The sequence below is a fragment of the Entelurus aequoreus genome, linkage group LG17 (assembly GCF_033978785.1).
Source record: "Entelurus aequoreus isolate RoL-2023_Sb linkage group LG17, RoL_Eaeq_v1.1, whole genome shotgun sequence".
NCBI classification, from domain to species: Eukaryota; Metazoa; Chordata; class Actinopteri; order Syngnathiformes; family Syngnathidae; genus Entelurus; species Entelurus aequoreus.
This window is the reverse complement of record NC_084747.1, coordinates 22672084-22697458: the sequence shown is the minus strand read 5'-3', so window position 1 is coordinate 22697458 and position 25375 is coordinate 22672084. Positions and strand designations below refer to the sequence as shown.

Genomic DNA, 25375 nt, shown 5'->3' with positions numbered 1-25375 from the left:
GTATGTTGTAGGAGAACGTTGTATTTTGTGGAATAACGAGAGAAACTGGGTCCGCAGTGTCTACATGGGATGTTACAATATTGACGGTTTGCGGTGTTGATGTTACGTATTCTACGGGTAATTATTTGGCGGGCAGCAGTGACTCTCGCGCTGTTTGAAAGATAAACGGTCAGATGATTGCTAGTCTCGCGCGACGCCCGGTCCATGTATCTACAACTAGTCTCGTCTCCAGTAACGTAAAAAGCGCCTGGCTCTTTTCACCGACAACCCTGGCTCTCGTGTCGTTTTAAAGACCAAAACCGTCAACTGATTTCTAGTTCGGCGCGATATCCGGTCCATGTGTCTCCACTCCATCAACCTAAGGATTCGCAGCTGATCGAGGGGTTTGCAACCGGAGTAGCCGAACCGGCCACGTCTCCAACCGGGTATCCGGTTGCATCGGTTTATTGTTAACAAGCCTAAAACAGAGGTGTTTGACGGTGCGTTCAAGGACTGCTGAACAGAGTATGAGGCCACAACGCCCGGCAGAATGATTAAATAATAGATTTTTATTTGATACGCACTTTTCATTGCAATAAATCTTAAAGAACTAGAGTACAAAACCAATATTTTAAACAGTGAAAGCTTAGCCATTAAAACAGATAAAATATTAAAACTAAAACATGAAGCATAAGAAACAAAACATTGTTTTAACAGTGTGTCTATTTTAGTAACTTTGTCAAACGATTTCAGTACAACATTATCACAATAATACTGTTAACTGCGATATGACATGTTTATATGGTTACGTCCCTACCCTGGATATTATAAATAAATATACATAAATAATTGATTTATAATCGAATTGTGAGCTCCCAAAGATTCCCACCCCTATCGCTACATCTGTATTCACATTTTGTATTTGAGAATAGTACCATAATTTCCGGACTATAAGCCGCTACTTTTCCCCCTCGTTCTGGTCCCTGCGGCTTATACAAGGGTGCGGCTTATTTACGGCCTGTTCTTCTCCGACACCGACGAAGAGGATTTGGGTGGTTTTAGTACGCAGGAGGAAGACGATGACACAATGATTAAAGACTGACTTTTCATATACCGGTAGGCTGGTTATTTGGATAACGCACAGGCGAGCACTTTGTATTACTTTGCAGCGTTGTATTATTTGTACTCTGCACGAATGCTGTTCGCCATGTCAAAGATGTGAAAGTTTGATTGGATGATTGAAAGATTTATTGTTATTAAATGGGACGCTTTGTGTTCCCAAACAGTCATCTCTGTCCCGACAATCCCCTCCGTGGTAGCAGGAACCCCTATATACTACGCTAATTACACTATATACTACGCTAATTACACTATATACTACGCTAATTACACATCAAAACCATGCGGCTTATAGTCGGGTGCGGCTTATATATGGAGCAATCTGTATTTCCCCCTAAATTTAGCTGGTGCGGCTTATAGTCCGGAAATTACGGTATTTATTAAAGAACAACTGCTAGCAGGTTGGAGGTATTTGATTCATGAAGAAAAATGATTGAAGTTCATCTATCGTTTAGTCGCCTTACCGTAGCGAGACGTAAGGACGCCATACGGTTGCAGCGTGCTATCTTTCACAGGTCAGAATATTTTCTTGCCTATGCAGATTCTGGAATGTCGTGGTATGAAATCCACACACTTGCAGAAATGAGACCCCTGTCTCGTATTTGGTGAATATTAATATTCTGTGTGATTTTTGTAAATGAAAAAGAATAGAGGCCCCCAGTCTTGTCAAGAGGAGGCGGAGTCTACTTACGCATCAGCTTCCTCTGCTTCTTCTGCAGGCAGGACTTGACGTAGCGCTCCAGCTCCCGCAGCGTGGACGGTTTAAGGGTTTCGAAGTCGATCTCGATCTCGTCGGGGTTGGAATCCCTCAGCGAAGGTTCTCTGGACTGGATGATGTGGACCACGCGGCCCAGCTTCTCCCCGGGGAGCCGGTTGATGTCCAGACTCAGCTGGCGCTTCTCGTCGTAGGACATGGGCAGGGACGACTCCTCGCCGTCGTCTCCGTTGGCGGACGCGCCTCCCGCCGCCTTGCCGCCTTTCTTGGTTTGCCTGCACACATCAGGGGGGAGCGCAGTTGAGCCAAACGCTCTGAGGTCTTTTTTTTTTTAGTCCCAACATGTAGGGCTGCAACTAACAACTCATTTGATAATCGATTAATCTGTCGATTATTACTTCGATTAATAAGCGGATAAATGAGACAAACTACATTTCTATCCTTTTCAGTATTTTATTGGGGGGAAAAACAACATACTAGCACCATACTTATTTTGATTATTGTTTCTCAGCTGTTTGTACATGTTGCAGTTTATAAAAAAAATAAAAATAAAAGCCTCTCCAACGAATCGATGACTAAATTAATCGCCAACTATTTTTCAAATGGATTAGTTGTTGCAGCCCTACCAGCGTGGTCTCCAAGGACTCACCTGGTGGCCGTCACCGTGCTGTTGGCTTTGCGCGCCGGCGCCTTCTTCTGATTGGCTGCTTTGGGTTGCTGTGCGGCAGCCTTAGGCTTCTTGTCTTCCTCCAGCTTGGCCTTGTTGCCTTTGTCCTTGTCCTTCTTCTTGTCCTTGTCCTTCTTCTCCTTCTTCTTCTTTGGCTTACTGACGGGCGCCTGCGACAGGACGGCCAGCTGCTCGTGCACGGCCTTCAGCTGAAGGGAAAAACCTCGTTAGCGAAACACTCCGTTCGTTCCAGGAAAAAAAAATATGCCAGCAGAAAAAGAGAAAACTAGAATGTTCTTGACCTGTGATTGGCCGGCAGCACCAACCTGCTCCTGTAGCTCAGCCAATCGCGTGGCGCGCTCCTCCTCCGAGTCTGACGACTCATCTGAGGAGGAGTTGTTGCTGCTGTCGGACGAGGCGGTGCTTTTACTAACCAATGGCGTTGTGGACGGGACCGACGCCTCCAGGCCTTCATCCGGGATCTTAGCGAAACGCATCTCGAAGACGTCCTGCGGCGCGAGAGCGTACTGTTGAGCGCGGGAAGAGCGGGCGACGAGTGCAGCTGTGGGAGAAGGAGGTGCGTACCTGCAGCTTGCGCGCCATGTCCACCACCTCGTGATCGGGGGGGTTGTACTTGTAGCAGTTGGAGAACATTAACCTGACGTCGGTGGCAAAACTCTGAGGGTCGCTGTACTCGCTTTGATCCATCTTTTTCTGAAAGGAGAAACAGCACCGTGTGATGGACATTCCACTTACGGGGGAGGAGGGGCTTGTTACCCTGACGCTGCTCAGGTCCATGGGGTGTTTGATGATGTCGTGGTAGTCGTGCAGCTCCAGAGCCTTCGCGTCCACTGGCTTGTAGAAGGGCCAGGCGTAGGCGGCGTGCTTTTTGGACAGCATCTCCTTCAGAATGGCGTCGCAGTGCTTCATCTGCTCGCCCAGCTTGCTGCTCTTCCTTCCCGCCGCCGCCGCGCCGGCGCTTCCGATGTCGCCGGCTGCTACATCCTCGATGGTCTCGCGACGGGCTTTGGCGGGACGAGCGGCGGCCTCGCGGCGGGACGAGGCCAACTTGGCCGGTTTGTTGTCCTGTGCGGTGGGCGAGTCCGCGCGACCCGCGGAGATGGCCGACGTGGTGGGCGTGGTGGTGTCGGCTTTCCTTTTCACCCCCTTCTTCTGTTGGGGACACAAAGATAAGCGGGGGGGCGGGGCCAAACCACTGGGCTCTCGCATACCTTGACGACGGGCTGTGCAGAGGGCATCATGGCTGCGGGCGGCTGTGGAGCTGGCACAGGAGGCGGAGACTGGACATTTGTGGGCGTGGGCGAAATGACAGCCGTCTGGGAGGGGGATGGGTAGGATGCGGGAGGCGACGCTGAAGACTCCGCCTGCTGACTCACTGCCAAGCAAAAATAGAGCCAATTAATAGTAGAGTATGACTGAAGTACACTGTAGACTCAGGGTGTCATCACATCAAAACGTATGCCAGGGTTGATGGCCAGCTACCGGTCGATCGTGGAGGGTATGTCAGTCCATCGCTGCGAGCTCATTATTAAGAAAAAATGACTGACAGAAAGGCGAGAAACACTTTTCATTTCAACAGACTCTCGCGCCGTACCTGCCTTCAAAACTCCAAAGACCGACTGCACAGTTCCTGTCTTCACAATAAAAGCGCTGCCTGCGCTAACAAAATAAGAGTCTCAGAAAGCTGGCGTGCACAAGCTAGCAAGCTACGGAGTTTGCCGCCAATGTATTTCTTGTAAAGTGTATAAAAAGGAATATGGACAAATAAGTCCACTATGGTAAAGTCCACAATGGTGATGCTAAAGTATATTACAGTCCACAATGATAACGCTAACATACATTACAGTCCACAATAACGCTAAAGTACACTACAGTCCACAATGGTGATGCCAAAGTACATTACAATCCACCATGATAACGCTAAAGTAAATTACAGTCCACTATGATACAGTCCACAATGGTGATGCTAAAGTACATTACAGTCCACCATGATAACGCTAAAGTACATTACAGTCCACTATGGTACAGTCCACAAAAGTGATGCTAAAGTACATTACAGTCCACAATGATAAGGCTAAGGTACACTACAGTCCACTATAGTACAGTCCACAATGGTGATGCTAAAATACATTACAGTCCCCAAGTCCACTACAGTCCACTATGGTGATGCTAAAGTACATTACAGTCCACAATAATAACGCTAAAGTACATTACAGTCCACAATAGTGATGCTAAAGTACATTACAGTCCACAATGATGACGCTAAAGTACACTACAGTCCACTATAGTACAGTCCACAATGGTGATGCTAAAGTACATTACAGTCCACAATGATGACGCTAAAGTACACTACAGTCCACTATAGTACAGTCCACAATGGTGATGCTAAAGTACACTACAGTCCACTATGGTGATGCTAAAGTACATTACAATCCACCATGATAACACTTAAGTACATTACAGTCCACTATGGCACAGTCCACAATGGTGATGCTAAAGTACATTACAGTCCACGATAATATTGCTAAAGTACACTACAGTCCACTATGATACAGTCCACAATGGTGATACTAAAGTACATTACAGTCCACAATAATAATGCTAAAGTACACTACAATCCACTATGACACAGTCCACAATGGTGATGCTAAAGTACATTACAGTCCACGATAATAATGCTAAAGTACACTACAGTCCACTATGATACAGTCCACAATGGTGATACTAAAGTACATTACAGTCCACAATAATAATGCTAAAGTACACTACAATCCACTATGACACAGTCCACAATGGTGATGCTAAAGTACATTACAGTCCACGATAATAATGCTAAAGTACACTACAGTCCACTATGATACAGTCCACAATGGTGATGCTAAAGTACATTACAGTTCACAATGATGACGCTAAAGTACGCTACAGTCCGCTATGGTACATTCCACAATGGTGATGCTAAAGTACATTACAGTCCACTGTGATAACGTTAAGTACATTACAGTCCACTATGATACAGTCCACAATGGTGATGCTAAAGTACATTACAGTCCACTGTGATAACGTTAATTACATTACAGTCCACTATGATACAGTCCACAATGGTGATGCTAAAGTACATTACAGTCCACAATGATAACGCTAAAAAGTACATTAAGAGTCCACAATAATATTGCTTAAATACATTACAGTCCACTATGGTACAGTCCACAATGGTGATGCTAAAGTACATTACAGTCCACTGTGATAACGTTAAGTACATTACAGTCCACTATGATACAGTCCACAATGGTGATGCTAAAGTACATTACTGGGGCGGCATGGCGTAGTGGGTAGAGCGCCCGTGTCAGAAACCTGAGGGTTGCAGGTTCGCTCCCCGCCTCTTACCATGCCGTTGTGTCCTTGGGCAGGACACTTCACCCTTGCCCCCGGTGCCGCTCACACCGGTGAATGAATGATGAATGAATGATAGGTGGTGGTCGGAGGGGCCGTAGGCGCAAATTGGCAGCCACGCTTCCGTCAGTCTACCCCAGGGCAGCTGTGGCTACGAAAGTAGCTTACCACCACCAGGTGTGAATGAATGATGGGTTTTTAACATGTAAAGCGACTTTGGGTACTTAGAAAAGCGCTATATAAATCCCAGGTATTATTATTATTATTATTACAGTCCACTGTGATAACGCTAAAAAGTACATTAAGAGTCCACAATAATATTGCTTAAATACATTACAGTCCACTATGGTACAGTCCACAATGGTGATGCTAAAGTACATTACAGTCCACGATAATAATGCTAAAGTACACTACAGTCCACTATGATACAGTCCACAATGGTGATGCTAGAGTTCATTACAGTCCACGATAATAATGCTAAAGTACACTACAGTCTACAATGGTGATGCTAGAGTACATTACAGTCCACGATAATAATGCTAAAGTACACTATAGTCCACTATGATACAGTCCATAATGGTGATGCTAAAGTACATTACAGTTCACAATGATGACACTAAAGTACGCTACAGTCAACTATGGTAGAGTCCTCAATGGTGGTGCTAAAGTACATTACAGTCCACTGTGATAACGCTAAGTACATTACAGTCCACTATGGTGATGCTAAAGTACATTACAGTCCACTATGGTACAGTCCACAATGATAACGCTTAAGTACACTACAGTCCACTATGGTACAGTCCACAGTGGTGATGCTAAAGTACATTACAGTCCACAATGGTGATGCTAAAGTACATTACAGTCCACTATGGTGATGCTAAAGTACATTACAGTCCACTATGGTACAGTTCACAATGATAACGCTTAAGTACACTACAGTCCACTATGGTACAGTCCACAGTGGTGATGCTAAAGTACACTACAGTCCACAATAATATTGCTTAAATACAGTACAGTCCACTATGGTACAGTCCACAGTGGTGATGCTAAAGTACATTACAGTCCACAATGGTGATGCTAAAGTACATTACAGTCCACTATGGTACAGTCCACAATGATAGCGCTAAAGTCATTACAGTCCACTATGGTACAGTCCACAGTGGTGATGCTAAAGTACATTACAGTCCACTATGGTACAGTCCACAATGATAGCGCTAAAGTCATTACAGTCCACTATGGTACAGTCCACAGTGGTGATGCTAAAGTACATTACAGTCCACTATGGTACAGTCCACAGTGGTGATGCTAAAGTACATTATAGTCCACAATGATAACTCTAAAGTACACTACAGTCCACAATAATATTGCTTAAATACAGTACAGTCCACTATGGTAATACTAAAGTACATAACAGTTCACTGTGATATAGCTCGGTGCACATTAGAAAATATGTATTTGATCAATTGTTTTATGTATTTGTGTAATGTACAAGTATGTTACAGTCCACCAAGCTAGGGCTGGGAGATGTGGCCTACAATCTATATTGCAATATATATCAGGATATATTATTATTTGGTATGTAAATAAAAGAACCATTTTAAAACGGGTTACAAAGGCTCCTAATTTAGTATGTGTTATTTGTGGTTGTTTTATTTTATCAAAACTATTAACTACTACTTGCTAATTAACTGTTAACTGGTTACTTTCTGTTATAACATGGTTCTAACTACACTATTGTTAACATGTAATAAGCACTTACTCTTCTGTTGTTTGGATACGTTTTCACTAGTTTTTGGTATGTATCCAATATCAATAATGCAATAGATCACAATTATAATCAGACAAAACACACAGGATAGTGGTGTAACAATATCAATTCAATATTTAAGTTATTTCCTTATTTACTTTTATCACATACAATATAGTAAGCAAAATAAGGTAAATGGTGCAAAAGAACAAAACATAAGCAAAAACTATTTGCTCTCATTTAAATCTTTTGGGTTTTCCCCTAAAAGTCCTCTTGTGTCCATGGACTTGGACCTGGTTTGTAAACAATAAAGACAAAAAACAGTAAGTCTAATCACTTTGGTATTGACCATAGACTGATACCATAATTGGTATTATTACAATCCATATTTGTATCCATCTGCTCACCTGTGTGTACATTCTTGCTTAGCAGTTAGCATATCCTCCTACCGTGTGTAGCGTAGCATGTTTATCTATTAGTCGTCCTTCGGTGATAACAAATGATACTTGCAAGAAACAGTTTATTTTCCGCCATGGAGGGAAGGTTTACTGACTTAGAAGAAGTAGGAAGAGTTATCAAGTCCGAGTACGTGTCTGAGAAGCAAGCACTTCCAGCCATGTCTTGTCGTCGTTAGCTTTTGAGTGTGTTTTCATGCACTTTTATTGTGTACTGGGAGGTGTTGATAGTTGTTGAAGTGGTGACGTTTACAGTTGTGTGTAATGATCAACAGTATTGATGATAATGATGGTCAGTATTGCCAACTTAAATTAAAATTATTGGGAAAAAAAGAGAACGTTTAACTGCAATTTTATAAACTCACAGACTGACTGGCGCCAGCTCGTTGGCTTAAATGCGAACATGAAAACCAGCGACATTAAAGTCAAGACACACCCAAATCCAAACGTATATGACCACATTGCCGCCTGAGCAACTCAAATATATTTCATTGTGAACATTGGACCTACCATCTGTGCTCTCTTAGGAACACAGCGATTGTTCTAAACTCAGAGGAATACTAGACAGGGCTGTTTTTACGGTGCGTTCAGGGACCGCTGAACAGAGTAGGACGCCACAACACACGCCAGAAATAATAACAAGTACTATGCACTTTTCAGTGAAATAAGTTTTGAAGTGCTACAGTACAAAGCTTTTCTACCAGTCTATCAATGTTGTGTCTATATCATTACAGCTGAAGTTAAGTCTACTATGGTATCATTTAGGTTTGTTACAGTCCGCTAAGTAAAAATATGAACATTTCTTATCACAGTTACCATTATCATCGCGCAATTGTTGACGGACTTCAAAAAGTACTTATACTAACCAAGTTTTGTTTGAACATTTCTACACTATATTCTACCTTTAGATTTATTCTCATCTACCAACCTTTGTGACTCCTATATCTCCCGTGTAATGTACCACACCATTTTTTTATTTCATTAGATCATTTACCAACATTCTTATCATTTAAAATGCAATGTAAAATTCTATAACATGCAAAAAAGAACTCGGGAAACGTTTCTCATTTGGCAGCTTTATCCTGTAGCCACGCCCCCTTGAGTCATATGCTTCCTGTGTCATGACAATCCGTCAAATTAAAAATATATCATCTCGCTGGCTACTCATAAATACTCTAGAAGTAGAACTGGTTGGGAACTAAGTGTTCGGATTGTAATCATCCGTTGTGGCACTTAACGGAGGCGACAACAAGTGAGCTACCTAGAGGATGCTAACTATCTTGTTTGGTCTTAAATTGTTTTCTTCTAGTTGTTTTGGAGCACCAAAACAAGCTGGCTAGTTAGCTAACCATCCAGCTAGCGTACTTCTCGTCGCCTGTTTTAGCGTTGGCGGCTGTCCACTTTGCTGCTGATCATATTAGCATATTAGGAGAGCGTTCAACACATTTTGTTTGCATCCTATTTTTACTGATATTTCTTTTTTTTTTAAACCGCGGAAGTGATATTTTCATGCCAAAATTAATGTTTAAAAACGCGGATTTTACGCGTTTTCAGGGAAATGTCACGTGCCTGTCTGTTGTAGAGACCTCCATGTGGTATTCCTCCGTGTATAAGTCTACCGCTCTGTTCTAAGAGAGCACAGTCTGTAGGCTCAATGTACACAACTGGACATCCGAATATTTATACAAATTTAGATTGGGGTATGTCACTTCTTAATTTGTAAAAGAGGTTAATGTCTCCCGTATTCTCGATAGCTTTTAAGCTCGCTAGCCAGTTGTTAACTTGCTTCTCCAGTAAATGAGCAGCATCATTAGTCTGTGAGTTTATCAAAGTGCAGTTACCCAACACAGTTTTAAGATAATATCAATTTAAAACGGTAGTACTAACCGTTGGGAGTTTTGCTGCGGTATGTCATTACCTCCCTAGTAACTTAAGATTTATGTCAGGATTTCATCGATACCGGTATTCATCGGTACTCTTATCGGTACTAAATGTAAATAAAGATGTGATAAAATGCTATTTTTATTAGCACAAGAGGATGCACACCAGCAACATCGTGATAGAACATCTCACGGCAGGGAAACGTTTTACCAACACCTGGGGCCGTACTTATCAAGCTTCTTAGAATTACTCCTAAGAAGTCTGCTAAGAGTTGACTTAAGAGTAAATAAATTCTTGGCTGAAAGCTGCACTTAAAAGTTAGTTATCAAGCGTCTTACTCACACTTTCAGCAAAGTGTAGGACTGAATCTTAAGTGTCACACTCAGAGCTGAATTACGACATTACTATGTGCCGTAAACGCAATTTTAGGTGACGTCATTTCTGTGTCCATAGAAATGACCAATCACGGAAGGGAATCCGTTGTCTAAGAATAAAGAAATATCTTGTAAATATTTAAGTGGACAATGGGAGTGTATATTTTGACAATAAACTACAAAATAATACAAAACAAACTAGTCCCCGCCGGCACTCACGCTACCGCTCCCTCTCTTCTCTCGCCCACACACTCACTGACGTCACTCACCTCACGGCCACACACATACGCTACTGTCATAACATTTTCTTTCCAATTCATTAATTAGGCAACTAATTTGAAACTGGTGTGGGTGGCTCTATATATACTAGCCCACTGCAGACACATGCAGAAATCAACAAGGAATCGAAAAGTATTAAATCTGTGACAAAAATAATATCCGCTCTGTCTAAACGATACCGTTTGATCAGCTGCTCGTCATAAAAAAAAACCCAACATTGTTCCGTTCCCTGAACGTTGGCGCACGTCTCTCTCGCCTCAGTGCCATCCCCTGCTGGCAACTCCTAACCACTTAAGACACCTCTGAAGGTCTCTTAAATATCGTGGAGAGTAGGAGTGATTCTTAGACTTAAGAACGTTGATAAAAAGCTTTTATTCTTAAGTTTGAGAGTAGGACTAAATTTCGCAAATTCTCAGGACTTAAGTGTAAAATGGCACTCTAAGAAGCTTGATAAGTACGGCCCCTGGTTTTTAAGTCCTAAACAAGTCAAGTGTGTGTGTGCATGTGCAATGCAGTTGTTATGTCATCATCTTTTAAAGACCACACTCCAATCAAATATATAATAAAGATCAATACACTCAATTAGCATGTTTGGCGGGTGTGCATTTTGTAACAATAGGAATTGTTATTGGTGTTTATGTTGCACACGGACCTATTTGAGTGACAGACCCAAAGCCATATTGAGTGTTGACATCTACTGATGTGTCTGTGTATTATGTCAATAAAAAGACCCAATATTTAATAAATATTTTCATTCTTCTGAGTGGATTTACAGTGCAGGCCAAACGTTTGGACACATTCAATGTGTTTTCTTTACTTTCATGACTATTTACATTGTAGATTGTCACATCAAAACTATGAATGAACACATGTGGAGTTATGTACTTAACAAAAAAAGGTGAAATGAGAGAAAACATGTTTTATATTCTAGTTTCTTCAAAATAGCCAGCCTTTGCTCTGATTACTGCTTTTCACACTCTTGGCATTCTCTCCATGAGCTTCAAGCACACCTGTGAAGTGAAAACCATTTCAGGTGACTACCTCTTGAAGCTCGTGGAGAGAATGCCAAGAGCGTGCAAAGCAGTAATCGGAGCAAATATATAGAATATAAAACATGTTTTCAGTTATATCACCTTTTTTTGTTAAGTACATAACCCCACATGTGTTCATTCACAGTTTTGACGTGACAATCTACAATGTAAATAGTCATGAAAATAAAGAAAACCCAATGAATGAGAAGGTGTGTCCAAACTTTTGGCCTGTACTGTATATTAACCTGTGGATTACCAGTTCGCTCAGAGGACGGTGGGGTTGATGAAGTTCACTTCAAACTGACACTATTAGCGTGCGTGACTCTGAGAAACTTCTGAGGAGGAAATATTACTGTTACAAACTTTTGTGTAGTGTTGCTTCCTTATTTGAGATTATTCCAAGCTGATTATCATCTACCCGTGCATAGTGGCGGCACTTGAAGTGAAAGTGACAACGTGTCATAATGACAACGAACCGCTGGAAAAAAAACTAACCGATAGCCGCATTAGTTCAGAATTTTAACCGTCTTCCTGGACCGACACAATTAGGAACCGGTAGTAAAAAATACCAGTACACATCCCTCCTAGTTCCAGTCCAATATTGTAACAGTAAAATATGAAGTAGAGTACAGGTGGTCACAGGGAGGTATGGTGTCGATACCTGTGGTGGCAGCAGGAGGCTGTTTGTTCTTGTTCTTGCCTTTAGGGGCAGGTGGGAGCAGAGCCACTTCCTCCTGAGGCATCTGAGCCACTTTCTGCAGGAAGATCTTCTCCAGGGCCTGAGCCATCAGGACGATGTCGTCCGTGGGCTGCACAAGACATCCACACGTCAACGCTGGCTCTCATAGGCCGTGTGCTCTATGGCGGGGTACCTTGTTGTAGATGTAGCAGTTGGTGAACATGGTATTGAAGTCCTGCATGGCCTCACTGGCGCTCCAGTAGTAATTGTTCTCCAGCCGTTTCTTGATGGTTCCCATGTCCATGGGGTTCTTGATGACTTTGTGGTAGTCCTACAAAACAGAGCATGGTTAGTGCTGCGACCTGCCTTTTTTCTCCCTAGCGTCACTTACCGCCAAGCACAGCTTGATGGCGTCCACGGGCTGGTAGAAGGGCCATGCAAACTGATGCTTCCACAGAGTCTTCACCACCACATTCTGCATGTACTGCAGCTGATTGGTCTTCCTGACAATACACACGGAAAACACACGCAAGTCAGCGGACTGGTTTTTTTTTCTCATTCTCGACTGGTCGGGCTGGGCAGGAAGGTGGAGCCTCGTCCGTCTGATAATGACGATAAGCCAGGCATCCAATCACAGCTAAGAGTAGCCCAGTGTCTCCAGTGAATTAAATAATGTTCCCTGACAACGATCATTACCTGCCAGGTTTGGTGGGGTTGGTGACCTCCGGAGGGGCCGGGTTGGTGAGGGTAGGGGGACTGGGGGGCGCAGCCTCAGGGGCATCCGACATGGTGGGCAACGACAACACACTAATGCAGAGTGGGAATGCAGCGTCTGACCGCAAGGTAAAAAAAAAAAAAAAAAAAGTCCCTCTGTGGTCGGAGGGTGTGTGTGTGTGTGTGTGTATATGTGTGGAAAAGTGTGCGTTCACTCCAGCTGTCAGATGTGTTGCTTCTTCAGCTCAACGTGTCCCTCCAGGAGACTAACTCCCATTGTACAACCTGAGAAACACAAAATACAAAACAGCGCATTAGAACACACATTTTATACCTGATCTTTTTTGCTGATATTTCCAACACAAACGTACCCACTAAAAGGAAGAAATGTTTTTAATTAGAACAACACAATTTACCCGAAACCATTCATTACTTTTGAATTGCTTCAAACCATCCAGCCATCCATTTTCTACCGCTTGTCCCTTTTGGGGTTGCGGGGGGTGCTGGAGCCTATCTCAGCTGCATTCGGGCGGAAGGCGGGGTACACCCTGGACAAGTCGCCACCTCATCACAGGGCCAACACAGATAGACAGACAACATTCACACACTAGGGCCAATTTAGTGTTGCCAATCAACCTATCCCCAGGTGCATTTCTTTGGAGGTGGTAGGGGCCTATCTCCAGGTGCATGTCTTTGGAGGTAAGAGGAAGCCGGAGTAACCCACGCAGTCACGGGGAGAACATGCAAACGCCACACAGAAAGATTGAACTCAGGACTACTCAGGACCTTCGCCTTGATGTGATTTGAATTAAATGTGAAAAGATTGCCTTTGAAAGTGCTCCAATGAGTGCTGAACTTGCGATCACTGAAGTAAAAATAATTACCGGACTGTGTGGAAGCAGAAGTTCAAGCGGTGGATATTTATTTACTTGCAGTATTTTAAAAATAAAGCTTCCCGTCGCACATCACGGTGGAACAAAGTGACGAATAAATCATTTTTGACAGAAGGAGACGTGAGTCCATGCGAGACTGACAAAAGTGGCGCTTTAAACACCGGAAGCGCACAGGCGGCCCGCATACAGGAGAATCCAAAGTGTGCCACAAAAAAACGCACCTTACAGGCTGATCCGAGTGCAGATGTGCGGAAGGTTGTGTCGGATCAACAGTTGCATGCTGCTGCGGCTAACTTAGCACGAGCTAACTGCGATCAGTCGCGGCTGGAACGCCGCTAATTTCCACCGACAAACCGCGCCGCGAAGCTTTAAGCGCGCACGACATCTTTATTGACGCCAAAACGTCACGCGAAACGTCGTCGCACGTTGAAGGATGCCCGAAGTGGTAGATGTGTGCGGACCAAGCGAGGCTCGCTATTTACCTAGCTGGGAAAAGATGGCGGGCAAGCCGATGCAAAATATGAGCTAGCTCGCTAGCTAGCCGAGCTAACTGTGCTAGGCTAGGCTACACACGCAAACGCTGCGATGTTACTAGCATAGTTGGCGGCGGTAGTGCGCCTGTGGGCCGGCGCGCAGACGTTAGGTAATATTTTACGCGCCTGGAAGACCCGTTGGTTGAGTTCACAGTCGAAATAAATCCAATATTTGCTTCTGTTTAGCGCAGGGCTGGCTAATTGGCCGTTAGCTTCTTAGCATGTTAGCTGAGCTTTGTCTGAAGGCGCCGAGCGGCCAGCCAGCCTCCCGACACTTTCCCGACAAGCTGGAGCCAAACTGCCCGCCAACCCCACCGCAAAGGCCCACGGAGACTGCTTTACTTTGGGTTTCGGTCCTCCGGTGAGTCCAACGGCGGCCTCCGGTCACTTTACAAGATGGTTTAATTTAGCGAAGTAGCATAATAGATGAGTTATCAGCTGTCTGCTCAACGCGCAGACGTAGTGACTAACAGCGTCACGGCTGTTGTTGTGTCCTGATTGGCTGGCCAGGTAGCAGAGGCGCTGTGATTGGCTCAGAGCTTTAGTGGCGTTCGGATTTTCTATTGGAGGATGAGACGCACAGTGACTTCAGAGGTGAATTTGGTGTCTGGTGATTGGTTGATGTGAACAACAAGCTGCTGTGATTGGCTGATGGTTTAGAGTGGAGCCAGGAACACTGACTTCATTTCCCAGAAAGCATTGGGGCAGATGTTACGCTTACGTTAGCAGACAGTTATGCCGTACATTTAAACTGTTTGAGACTATATAAAGATAAAGATAATTCAAGTAATTAGTTTAGAATATTTTTTCCCAGGTTATTTTTTTAATTACATTATCAGAAACGTTTTAATTAAATACATTATTGTGTGCTATTGGAAACTACACTTACACATTTTTTTTGTTTGTCTTCCAGCAGTTGACTTCCACTATAAAATAACAAGGCCTGGTTCTCCAGATGCTTTATTGACATCATCACCATCATAAGTCCAGTTGCAATTGGCCTGCTGGACAACAGGAGGCTGGAACATGCAGCAGAGCACACAGACAGGAAGTGAGGTAGGGGGACAGATAAGACAGGAAGTGAGGTAGGGGACAGATAAGACAGGAAGTGAGGTAGGGGGACAGCCAGACAGGAAGTGAGGTAGGGGACAGATACGACAGGAAGTGAGGTAGGGGACAAATAAGACAGGAAGTGAGGTAGGGGACAGATAAGACAGGAAGTGCAATAGGGGACAGACAGGAAGTGAGGTAGGGGACAAATAAGACAGGAAGTGAGGTAGGGGACAGATAAGACAAGAAGTGAGGTAGGGGACAGATAAGACAGGAAGTGAGGAAGGGACAGATAAGACAGGAAGTGCAATAGGGGACAGATAAGACAGGAAGTGAGGTAGGGGACAGAAGACAGGAAGTGCAATAGGGGACAGACAGGAAGTGAGGTAGGGGACAAATAAGACAGGAAGTGAGGTAGGGGACAGATAAGACAGGAAGTGAGGTAGGGGACAAATAAGACAGGAAGTGAGGTAGGGGACAGATAAGACAGGAAGTGAGGTAGGAAACAGATAAGACAGGAAGTGCAATAGGGGACAGACAGGAAGTGAGGTAGGGGACAGATAAGACAGGAAGTGCAATAGGGGACAGATAAGACAGGAAGTGAGGTAGGAGACCGATAAGACAGGAAGTGCAATAGGGGACAGACAGGAAGTGAGATAGGGGACAGATAAGACAGGAAGTGCAATAGGGGACAGACAGGAAGTGAGATAGGGGACAGATAAGACAGGAAGTGAGGTAGGGGACAGATAAGACAGGAAGTGCAATAGGGGACAGACAGGAAGTGAGGTAGGGGACAGATAAGACAGGAAGTGAGGTAGGGGACAGATAAGACAGGAAGTGAGGAAGGGACAGATAAGACAGGAAGTGAGGAAGGGACAGATAAGACAGGAAGTGAGGTGGGGGACAGATAAGGCAGGAAGTGAGGTAGGGGACTGATAAGACAAGAAGTGAGGTAGGGGACAGACAGGAAGTGAGGTAGGGGACAGATAAGGCAGGAAGTGCAATAGGGGCCAGACAGGAAGTGAGGTAGGGGACAGATGGCCAGCAGACAGACAGGAAGAGCTAATAGACAGTTAGGCGCCTGCAGTAAAGAGCTTATTGGCTGTGTTGAAGAGGCTCCGCCCCCCTGTCATCAGTGTCAGGGGGTGCAGTCTCAGCCATGTAGGGGGAGGATTCAGGTGAGTAGGAGGATGAGACGCAGAGGGCGGGGTCCTGATGTTGTGACCGCCCTTCACTTCCTGCATCCACGCCCATCTGCCTTGCTCCGCCCCCTCGCGAGCCAACCAGCTGTAGGTGAGGCTCCTCCCTGTCCACCTCCTGGCCTGGCGGACGTAGGTCCAGTTCCAAATGGACGTCTCCTCCCCCCGCTCGCACCGCGCCCCCCCTCCTGGCCCTGCGGGCCTGGGGGGCGGAGTTAGCCAGGCCGCCGGGGAGCAGAGAATGGATCTTGGGGAGCCAACGCTTTCTTACTCTGCGAGCATTGGTGCACATGTCTGCTGCGATCACGTTCATCTCGCTCTCCTTGAAGCTCGGAGCAAACTTCTGACAGTAGACTGAGGAACAAACATGAAGAACAACCTTCACCTCCATACACGTGTCTCTCTCTGTGTGTGTGTGTGTGTGTGTGTGTGTGTGTGTGTGTGTTGTGCGTCTTACGTTTGACTGTGTTTAACACTCGGTTGTCCAGGGGCTTTCGGCTGGGATCATTGGTGGAGGAGCGGATCCCAGTCCCACAGCTATTGGCCAGAGTGTTTCTATGGATACCATAACAAGCCAATCAGTGCCTGTACTAAAACACACACACGCACACACACGCACACACACACACACACACACACCATGTGACAGAGCAGTTATGTAAAGCAGCTGCATTGTGATGGAGGCTCCTTGCTGAGAATCTTCTAGAATACGTAAACCCGCTAAAGTCAAGTCAAGTCACGACATGACCGTGTGATGTCTGGGGACACGCCATGCTGATGATGTCACATGTACACACATCTAAGACTTGCACAGCGCAATCTTCTAGAAGCCGTCAGGGGACAGATAAGACAGGAAGTGAGGTATAGAGACAGATGAGACAGGAAGTGAGGTATAGAGACAGATGAGACAGGAAGTGAGGTATAGAGACAGATAAGACAGGAAGTGAGGTATAGAGACAGATGAGACAGGAAGTGAGGTATAGAGGCAGATGAGACAGGAAGTGAGGTAATGGACAGATACGACAAGAAGTGAGGTGGGGGACAGGAAGTGAGGTATAGAGACAGATGAGACAGGAAGTGAGGTATAGAGGCAGATGAGACAGGAAGTGAGGTGGGGGACAGGAAGTGAGGTATAGAGACAGATGAGACAGGAAGTGAGGTATAGAGGCAGATGAGACAGGAAGTGAGGTATAGAGACAGGTGAAACAGGAAATGAGGTATAGAGACAGATGAGACAGGAAGTGAGGTATAGAGACATGAGACAGGAAGTGAGGTATAGAGACAGGTGAGACAGGAAGTGAGGTATAGAGGCAGATGAGACAGAGAGTGAGGTATAGAGACAGGTGAGACAGGAAGTGAGGTATAGAGACAGGTGAGACAGGAAGTGAGGTAAGACAGGAAGTGAGGTATAGAAACAGATGAGACAGGAAGTGAGGTATAGAGACATATGAGACAGGAAGTGAGGTATAGAGACAGGTGAGACAGGAAGTGAGGTATAGAGACAGGTGAGACAGGAAGTGAGGTATAAGGAGACATGAGACAAGGGTATAGAGACAGATGAGACAGGAAGTGAGGTATAGAGACATATGAGACAGAAAGTGAGGTATAGAGACAGGTGAGACAGGAAGTGAGGTATAGAGACAGGTGAGACAGGAAGTGAGGTAAGACAGGAAGTGAGGTATAGAGACAGATGAGACAGGAAGTGAGGTATAGAGACATATGAGACAGGAAGTGAGGTATAGAGACAGGTGAGACAGGAAGTGAGGTATAGAGACAGGTGAGACAGGAAGTGAGGTATAGAGACAGATGAGACAGGAAGTGACGTATAAGGAGACATGAGACAAAGTGGGGTAAGACAGGGAGTGAGTTATAGGAAGACAAGAGACAGGGAGTGAGGTATAGGGAGAGATGAAACAGGAAGGGAGGTGAGACAGGAAGTGGGGTATAGAGACAGATGAGACAGGAAGTGAGGTATAAGGGGACATGAGACAAAGTGGAGTAAGACAGGAAGTGAGGTATAGGGAGAGATGAAACAGGAAGTGAGGTATAGAGACAGATGAGACAGGAAGTGAGGTTTAGAGACATATAAGACAGGAAGTGAGGTATAGAGACAAGTGAGACAGGAAGTGAGGTATATAGACATATGAGACAAGAAGTGAGGTATAGAGACAGGTGAGACAGGAAGTGAGGTGTAGAGACAGGTGAGACAGGAAGTGAGGTAAGACAGGAAGTGAGGTATAGAGACAGATGAGACAGGAAGTGAGGTATAGAGACATATGAGACAGGAAGTGAGGTATAGAGACAGGTGAGACAGGAAGTGAGGTAAGACAGTAAGTGAGGTATAGAGACAGGTGAGACAGGAAGTGAGGTATGGAGACAGATGAGACAGGAAGTGAGGTATAAGGAGACATGAGACAAAGGGGTAAGACAGGGAGTGAGTTATAGGGAGACAAGAGACAGGGAGTGAGGTATAGGGAGAGATGAAACAGGAAGGGAGGTGAGACAGGAAGTGGGGTATAGAGACAGATGAGACAGGAAGTGAGGTATAAGGGGACATGAGACAAAGTGGAGTAAGACAGGAAGTGAGGTATAGGGAGAGATGAAACAGGAAGTGAGGTATAGAGACAGATGAGACAGGAAGTGAGGTTTAGAGACATATAAGACAGGAAGTGAGGTATAGAGACAAGTGAGACAGGAAGTGAGGTATATAGACATATGAGACAGGAAGTGAGGTATAGAGACAGGTGAGACAGGAAGTGAGGTGTAGAGACAGGTGAGACAGGAAGTGAGGTAAGACAGGAAGTGAGGTATAGAGACAGATGAGACAGGAAGTGAGGTATAGAGACATATGAGACAGGAAGTGAGGTATAGAGACAGGTGAGACAGGAAGTGAGGTAAGACAGTAAGTGAGGTATAGAGACAGGTGAGACAGGAAGTGAGGTATGGAGACAGATGAGACAGGAAGTGAGGTATAAGGAGACATGAGACAAAGGGGTAAGACAGGGAGTGAGTTATAGGGAGACAAGAGACAGGGAGTGAGGTATAGGGAGAGATGAAACAGGAAGTGAGGTGAGACAGGTAGTGGGGTATAGAGACAGATGAGACAGGAAGTGAGGTATAAGGAGACATGAGACACAGTGGGGTAAGACAGGAAGTGAGGTATAGGGAGAGATGAAACAGGAAGTGAGGTATAGAGACAGATGAGACAGGAAGTGAGGTATAGAGACATATGAGACAGGAAGTGAGGTATAGAGACAGGTGAGACAGGAAGTGAGGCAAGACAGGAAGTGAGGTATAGAGACAGGTGAGATAGGAAGTGAGGTATAGAGACATATGAGACAGGAAGTGAGGTATAGAGACAGGTGAGACAGGAAGTGAGGTAAGACAGGAAGTGAGGTATAGACAGGTGAGACAGGAAGTCAGGTATAGAGACAGATGATACAGGAAGTGAAGTATAAGGAGACATGAGACAAAGTGGGGTAAGACAGGGAGTGAGTTATAGGGAGACAAGAGACGGGGAGTGAGGTGAGACAGGAAGTGAGGTATAGAGACAGATGAGACAGGAAGTGAGGTATAGGGAGAGATGAAACAGGAAGTGAGGTGAGACAGGAAGTGGGGTATAGGGAGAGATGAAACAGGAAGTGAGGTAAGACAGGAAGTGAGATAAGTCTCACCTGTCAAAGAAGGTTGCCAGCAGCCTCCTGAGCAGAACTTTGTGTTTGACCCCAGCACACAAGTGACAGTTCATCAGCTGACCTCGGGTCATGAACACACCTGAACCTGCACACACACACACACAGATTGGTGGTTGTGATGTAAGGAGGAAGTGACATCATTACCTACCTGCCACCAGCTCCACCTTCTCTCCAGGTTCTCCCTCGCCGTAGAGCGAGGGGTGGCAGCGATATCCGATCTGACTGACCAGACTGGCCGGGAGCGCCATGTTGTCTCCGCCCACCAGCACGCACGCACGCCGCTCGCTGCCCAGCGGCAGACGCAGCAGCTCCATCTTCTCCTGTCCTGGACCCGGGAGAGTCGGAGAAGGAGGCGTGTCTTGTCAAGTGGGAGGGGCTACGCCGGTAACCTACCAAACATGTGTTGGAACATTCCGGACTGGCTGCTGTTGCAGAAGTAGTTGTCCTCCAGCTCCTCCTCGGTTGGGGGGTGGGAGGGGGGCGAGTCCGTCCCTTCCGAACTAGAGCGCCCCCCACCTGCCAGGAGGTAGGACTGCAGGCCCAGAACCACGCCCGCACCTGCACCCAGGTAGCACACAGCGCCCCCTGTGGTGGTCTGGAGCTCGGCTCTGAGGACAGAAGGACCAGTCAGGGGGTGGAGATTTCGAGCGGTGGGACCTCCTCACCTGGCCTCCATGTCTTCTCCAGGAGGAGAGTCTTGTCTCTCCTGTTTGATCCTGCTGACCGCCATCAGCAGCTCTTCTGGACTCATGGATGGACTGGCCCCCTGCTGGGGCTGCTGGACCCCCGGCAGGTCTGAAGCTCCCAGCTCGTCTGCTGAAGTGGTCTGACAAACACCAACTTCTATGTCAGAAGTTCTCATCTCCCTGGACCGACCGCTTCTAATTGGGTCATGGTCCCGGGACTAAAGGTTCTCGGTCTACCTTAGCGGTGCCCAGACGGACAAATCCAAAGGATGCGGGGGCCGTTTTGGTAGTTGTCACCTTCAAAACCAGTACTGGATTTTTTCCAAAGAACTAGAAAATGCAATTTAGTGCGACTGCTGAAGAGCCAAAGCCAAACGGAAATGCTAACAGTTAGCACGCGGGCCAGACTGCACCAGCTAACAAAACATGAGCTAAAAAAGCTAGCATGCTAACAGTACTACGCTAACTGGCATCGGTGAAAAAACTAAATGACAGTGAGGTGTATACCTGACGGTAGCATGCTAACAAGTAAAAATCGTCAAGTAACACAGTTTTTGAGGCTGAGGTGTACACCTTCTTGATTAGCTAAAAAAAATGCTAATTAGCGTGCTAAAATGCTAACTGTAACATGCGTCAAGTTGCAAAATATTAGGTGTGTACCTGAGACTTTTGTTTAACACCCGTGACCCCGAAGGGGGCAAGCGGTACAAAATGGATGGATGGATGTTATCATGCTAACATTAGCATGCATCAATTACCAAAATATGACTACAGAATTAGCTTAAAAAAGCTAGCATGCTAAGCTAAAGTGCTAACTGTAACTTGCGTCAAGTACCAAAAATATATTACTCTGAGGTGTGGACCTGAACATTGTGTCTAAAATGCTAGCATGCTAACATTAACATGTATCAAGTACCGTAATATGTCTGAGGTGTATACCTACGAAATGAGCCTTTACAAAAAATATGGCTTACTGACGGTAGCATGCTAACAAGTACCAATCGTCAAGTAACACAATTTTTGACGCTGAGGTGTACTCCTTCTTGATAAGCTAAAAAAATGCTAATTAGCGTGCTAAACGCTAACTGTAACATTCGTCAAGTTGCAAAATATTTGGTGTGTACCTGAAACTTTTGTTTAACACCCGCGACCCCGAAGGGGACAAGCGGTAGAAAATAGATGGATGGGTGTTATCATGCTAACATTAGCATGCATCAATTACCAAAATATGACTACAAAATTAGCTTAAAAAAGCTAGCACACTGACGTTAGAATGCTAACAAGTATCATTCGTCAAGTGACAAAATATTTGACGCTGAGTTGTATACCTGCTAAGTTGGCTAAAAAAAGCTAGCATGCTAAGCTAAAGCCCTAACTAACTTGCGTCAAGTACCAAAATATATTACTTTCAGGTGTGTAACTGTAACATTTGTATAAAATGTTAGGATGCTAACATTAGCACACATCAAGTACCAAAACATGACTGAGGTGTATACCTACAAAATTAGCTTAAAAAAGCTAGCAAACTGAAATGAGTATGCTAACAGGTATCAGAATATTTGATGCTGAGGTGTTTACCTACAAATTAACTTTGAAAAAGGCTAGCATACTTACATTAGAATGCTAACAGATATCATTTGATATGTGTCTGCAAAATTCGCATGCTAGTATCAGAATGCTAACCATTATGCTGCGGATTGTTAAAAAATTAGCTACAGGCCGCACTTTGGACACCCCCGGTCTACCTGGACAGGTGTGTGTCAGTGGGTGTGGCCAGGCTCATATTGTTAAAAAAATGAGCTACGGGCCGCACTTTGGAAACCCCCGGTCTACCTGGACAGGTGTGTCAGTGGGTGTGGCCAGGCTCATATTGTTAAAAAATGAGCTACGGGCCGCACTTTGGACACCCCGGTCTACCTGGACAGGTGTGTGTCAGTGGGTGTGGCCAGGCCCATATTGTTAAAAAATGCGCTACGGGCCGCACTTTGGACACCCCCGGTCTACCTGGACAGGTGTGTGTCAGTGGGTGTGGCCAGGCTCATATTGTTAAAAAATGAGCTACGGGCCGCACTTTGGACACCCCCGGTCTACCTGGACAGGTGTGTGTCAGTGGGTGTGGCCAGGCTCATATTGTTAAAAAATGAGCTACGGGCCGCACTTTGGACACCCCGGTCTACCTGGACAGGTGTGTGTCGGTGGGTGTGGCCAGGCTCATATTGTTAAAAAAATGCGCTACGGGCCGCACTTTGGACACCCCGGTCTAACTGGACAGGTGTGTGTCAGTGGGTGTGGCCAGGCTCATATTGTTAAAAAATGCGCTACGGGCCGCACTTTGGACACCCCCGGTCTACCTGGACAGGTGTGTGTCGGTGGGTGTGGCCAGGCTCATATTGTTAAAAAATGCGCTACGGGCCGCACTTTGGACACCCCCGGTCTACCTGGACAGGTGTGTGTCGGTGGGTGTGGCCAGGCTCATATTGTTAAAAAATGAGCTACGGGCCGCACTTTGGACACCCCCGGTCTACCTGGACAGGTGTGTGTCAGTGGGTGTGGCCAGGCTCATATTGTTAAAAAATGAGCTACGGGCCGCACTTTAGACACCCCCGGTCTACCTGGACAGGTGTGTGTCGGTGGGTGTGGCCAGGCTCATATTGTTAAAAAATGAGCTACAGGCTGCACTTTGGACACCCCCGGTCTAGCTGGACAGGTGTGTGTCGGTGGGTGTGGCCAGGCTCATATTGTTAAAAAATGAGCTACGGGCCGCACTTTGGACACCCCCGGTCTACCTGGACAGGTGTGTGTCGGTGGGTGTGGCCAGGCTCACCTGTGAGTCACAGCAGTACGGCGAGGACGAGGAGGACTTCATCATCATCAGTTCCAGCCCCCGCTCCACGATGTTCTGGATCTGCAGGTACCCCGCCGTGTACATGAGAACCAGCTGCTCGCTGGGCGCCATGTTGAGGCGGCCCGTGTAGCAGAAGGAGAGAATCTGCCGGAAGCAGGCGGGCGTCACGGAGGAGGGCAGCTCGAAAGTCACCTGGGAGGACTCGCTGGCCTCGGAGGACTCGGCGCTGAACAGGTCTCGGAAGTAGAGCGAGGAGGCGGCCAGGACGGCGCGGTGGGCCTTGAAGAGCTGACCCTGGACCAGGATGGAGACGTCACAGTGGTGTCCCAGCAGCCTCTGCTGGTTCAGGCTGCCCAGCACGCTGCTGCCGAAGTCCGGGATCTCCACCTGCAGCAGCCCCTCCGTCATGGCGGCGCGGGACGGAGCGAGGGCGTGTTCACCTGTCGGGGTCGCCTCCGGAGGGGCTTGCGTCCATGTTGTAGCGGCAGGGTCAGGGGGTCAAAGGATGAGGGGGAGGTGGCTGTCTAAGAGGTCGGAAGGTTAAATCTTTGCTTTACTCTCTGACCTGCTGAAGTCCAGTCCGGTCACGCTTAGTCCAGTCTGGTCACGCTTAGTCCAGTCTGGTCACGCTTAGTCCAGTCTGGTCGGCAGGTCCAAGGACCAAGAAGACTTTAGTTGTTGTGGAGACGAACACCTCCTCTCTGCTCCTCCTCCTCCATGCGGCTACGCAGCGTCTGCTGCTTCCTGTGTGTGTGTGTGTGTGTGTGTGTGTGTGTGTGTCTGTGTGTGTGTCTGTGTGTGTGTGTGTGTGTGTGTGTGTGTGTGTCAGGGGCGGGGGGAGCAGACAGACATGGGGAGGGAGGGAGGGGGGCGGAGTCATCTGAGGACAGCGCTGGAGCTAATGCGGCTAACTGTCCTGCAGAGGACCAGGAAGGAGGGGGGCGGCACTGGAGAGGGAGGGGGGACACTGGCATGTGTGTGTGCGTGTGTGTGTGTGTGTGTGTGTGCGTGTGTGTATGTGTGTGTGTGTGTGTGTGTGTGTGTGTGTGTGTGTGTGTGTGGCATGAATGTACAGCTGCATTGCAGTGCTGCCACTCATGCTGACTAAGTCATGTTTACTCATCACTAACTACACTTTTAAGTCATATTTAGTCATCACTAAGTACAGGTGCAGATGTTTAGTCATCACTAAGTACAGGTGCAGATGTTTAGTCATCACTAAGTACAGGTGCAGATGTTTAGTCATCACTAAGTACAGGTGCAGATGTTTAGTCATCACTAAGTACAGGTGCAGATGTTTAGTCATCACTAAGTACAAGTGCAGATGTTTAGTCATCACTAAGTACAGGTGCAGATGTTTAGTCATCACTAAGTACAGGTGCGGATGTTTAGTCATCACTAAGTACAGGTGCGGATGTTTAGT

General features: G+C 46.2%; 2 protein-coding genes across 3 annotated transcripts in view; both read right to left on the bottom strand.

Annotated features, from left to right (window-relative positions):
* Positions 1-14963, bottom strand: part of LOC133632687 (bromodomain-containing protein 3-like) — a 35266-nt gene extending 20303 nt beyond the window's left edge. Inside the window, exons 1-11 of one of the 2 annotated variants that reach the window (XM_062025262.1) lie at positions 14820-14963; positions 13034-13336; positions 12729-12840; positions 12531-12668; positions 12320-12467; positions 3713-3876; positions 3258-3653; positions 3066-3194; positions 2783-2989; positions 2463-2689; positions 1790-2088 (exon numbers count right to left, since the gene is read on the bottom strand). In XM_062025262.1, the coding sequence (XP_061881246.1) occupies positions 1790-2088; positions 2463-2689; positions 2783-2989; positions 3066-3194; positions 3258-3653; positions 3713-3876; positions 12320-12467; positions 12531-12668; positions 12729-12840; positions 13034-13125 (1912 nt within the window). In that variant the 5' untranslated portion in view covers positions 13126-13336; positions 14820-14963. The remainder of the gene's footprint in view (positions 1-1789; positions 2089-2462; positions 2690-2782; positions 2990-3065; positions 3195-3257; positions 3654-3712; positions 3877-12319; positions 12468-12530; positions 12669-12728; positions 12841-13033; positions 13337-14819) is intronic. The other variant, XM_062025263.1, reaches the window with a different exon arrangement.
* Positions 14964-16419: 1456 nt separating this feature from the next.
* LOC133632686 (nucleus accumbens-associated protein 2-like) lies at positions 16420-24806 on the bottom strand. Its single transcript, XM_062025261.1, has 7 exons — positions 23932-24806; positions 21087-21247; positions 20815-21029; positions 20570-20746; positions 20401-20506; positions 17184-17281; positions 16420-17080 (listed from the first exon to the last, which is right to left on the bottom strand). The coding sequence occupies exons 1-7, from the start codon at positions 24358-24360 to the stop codon at positions 16623-16625; spliced, it is 1644 nt and encodes a 547-aa protein (XP_061881245.1). The 5' UTR covers positions 24361-24806; the 3' UTR covers positions 16420-16622.
* Between the last annotated feature and the right edge of the window lie 569 nt (positions 24807-25375).

Excerpts from the sequence above, each read along its gene's own strand:
- LOC133632686 (XM_062025261.1), bottom strand. The coding sequence starts at position 24,360 with ATGACGGAGGGGCTGCTGCAGGTGGAGATCCCGGACTTCGGCAGCAGC. Across the intron at positions 21,248-23,931 it reads CGTACTGCTGTGACTCACAG|ACCACTTCAGCAGACGAGCT; the intron begins GTGAGCCTGGCC and ends GGTGTTTGTCAG. Across the intron at positions 17,282-20,400 it reads CTGGCAACCTTCTTTGACAG|AAACACTCTGGCCAATAGCT; the intron begins GTGAGACTTATC and ends TGGTATCCATAG.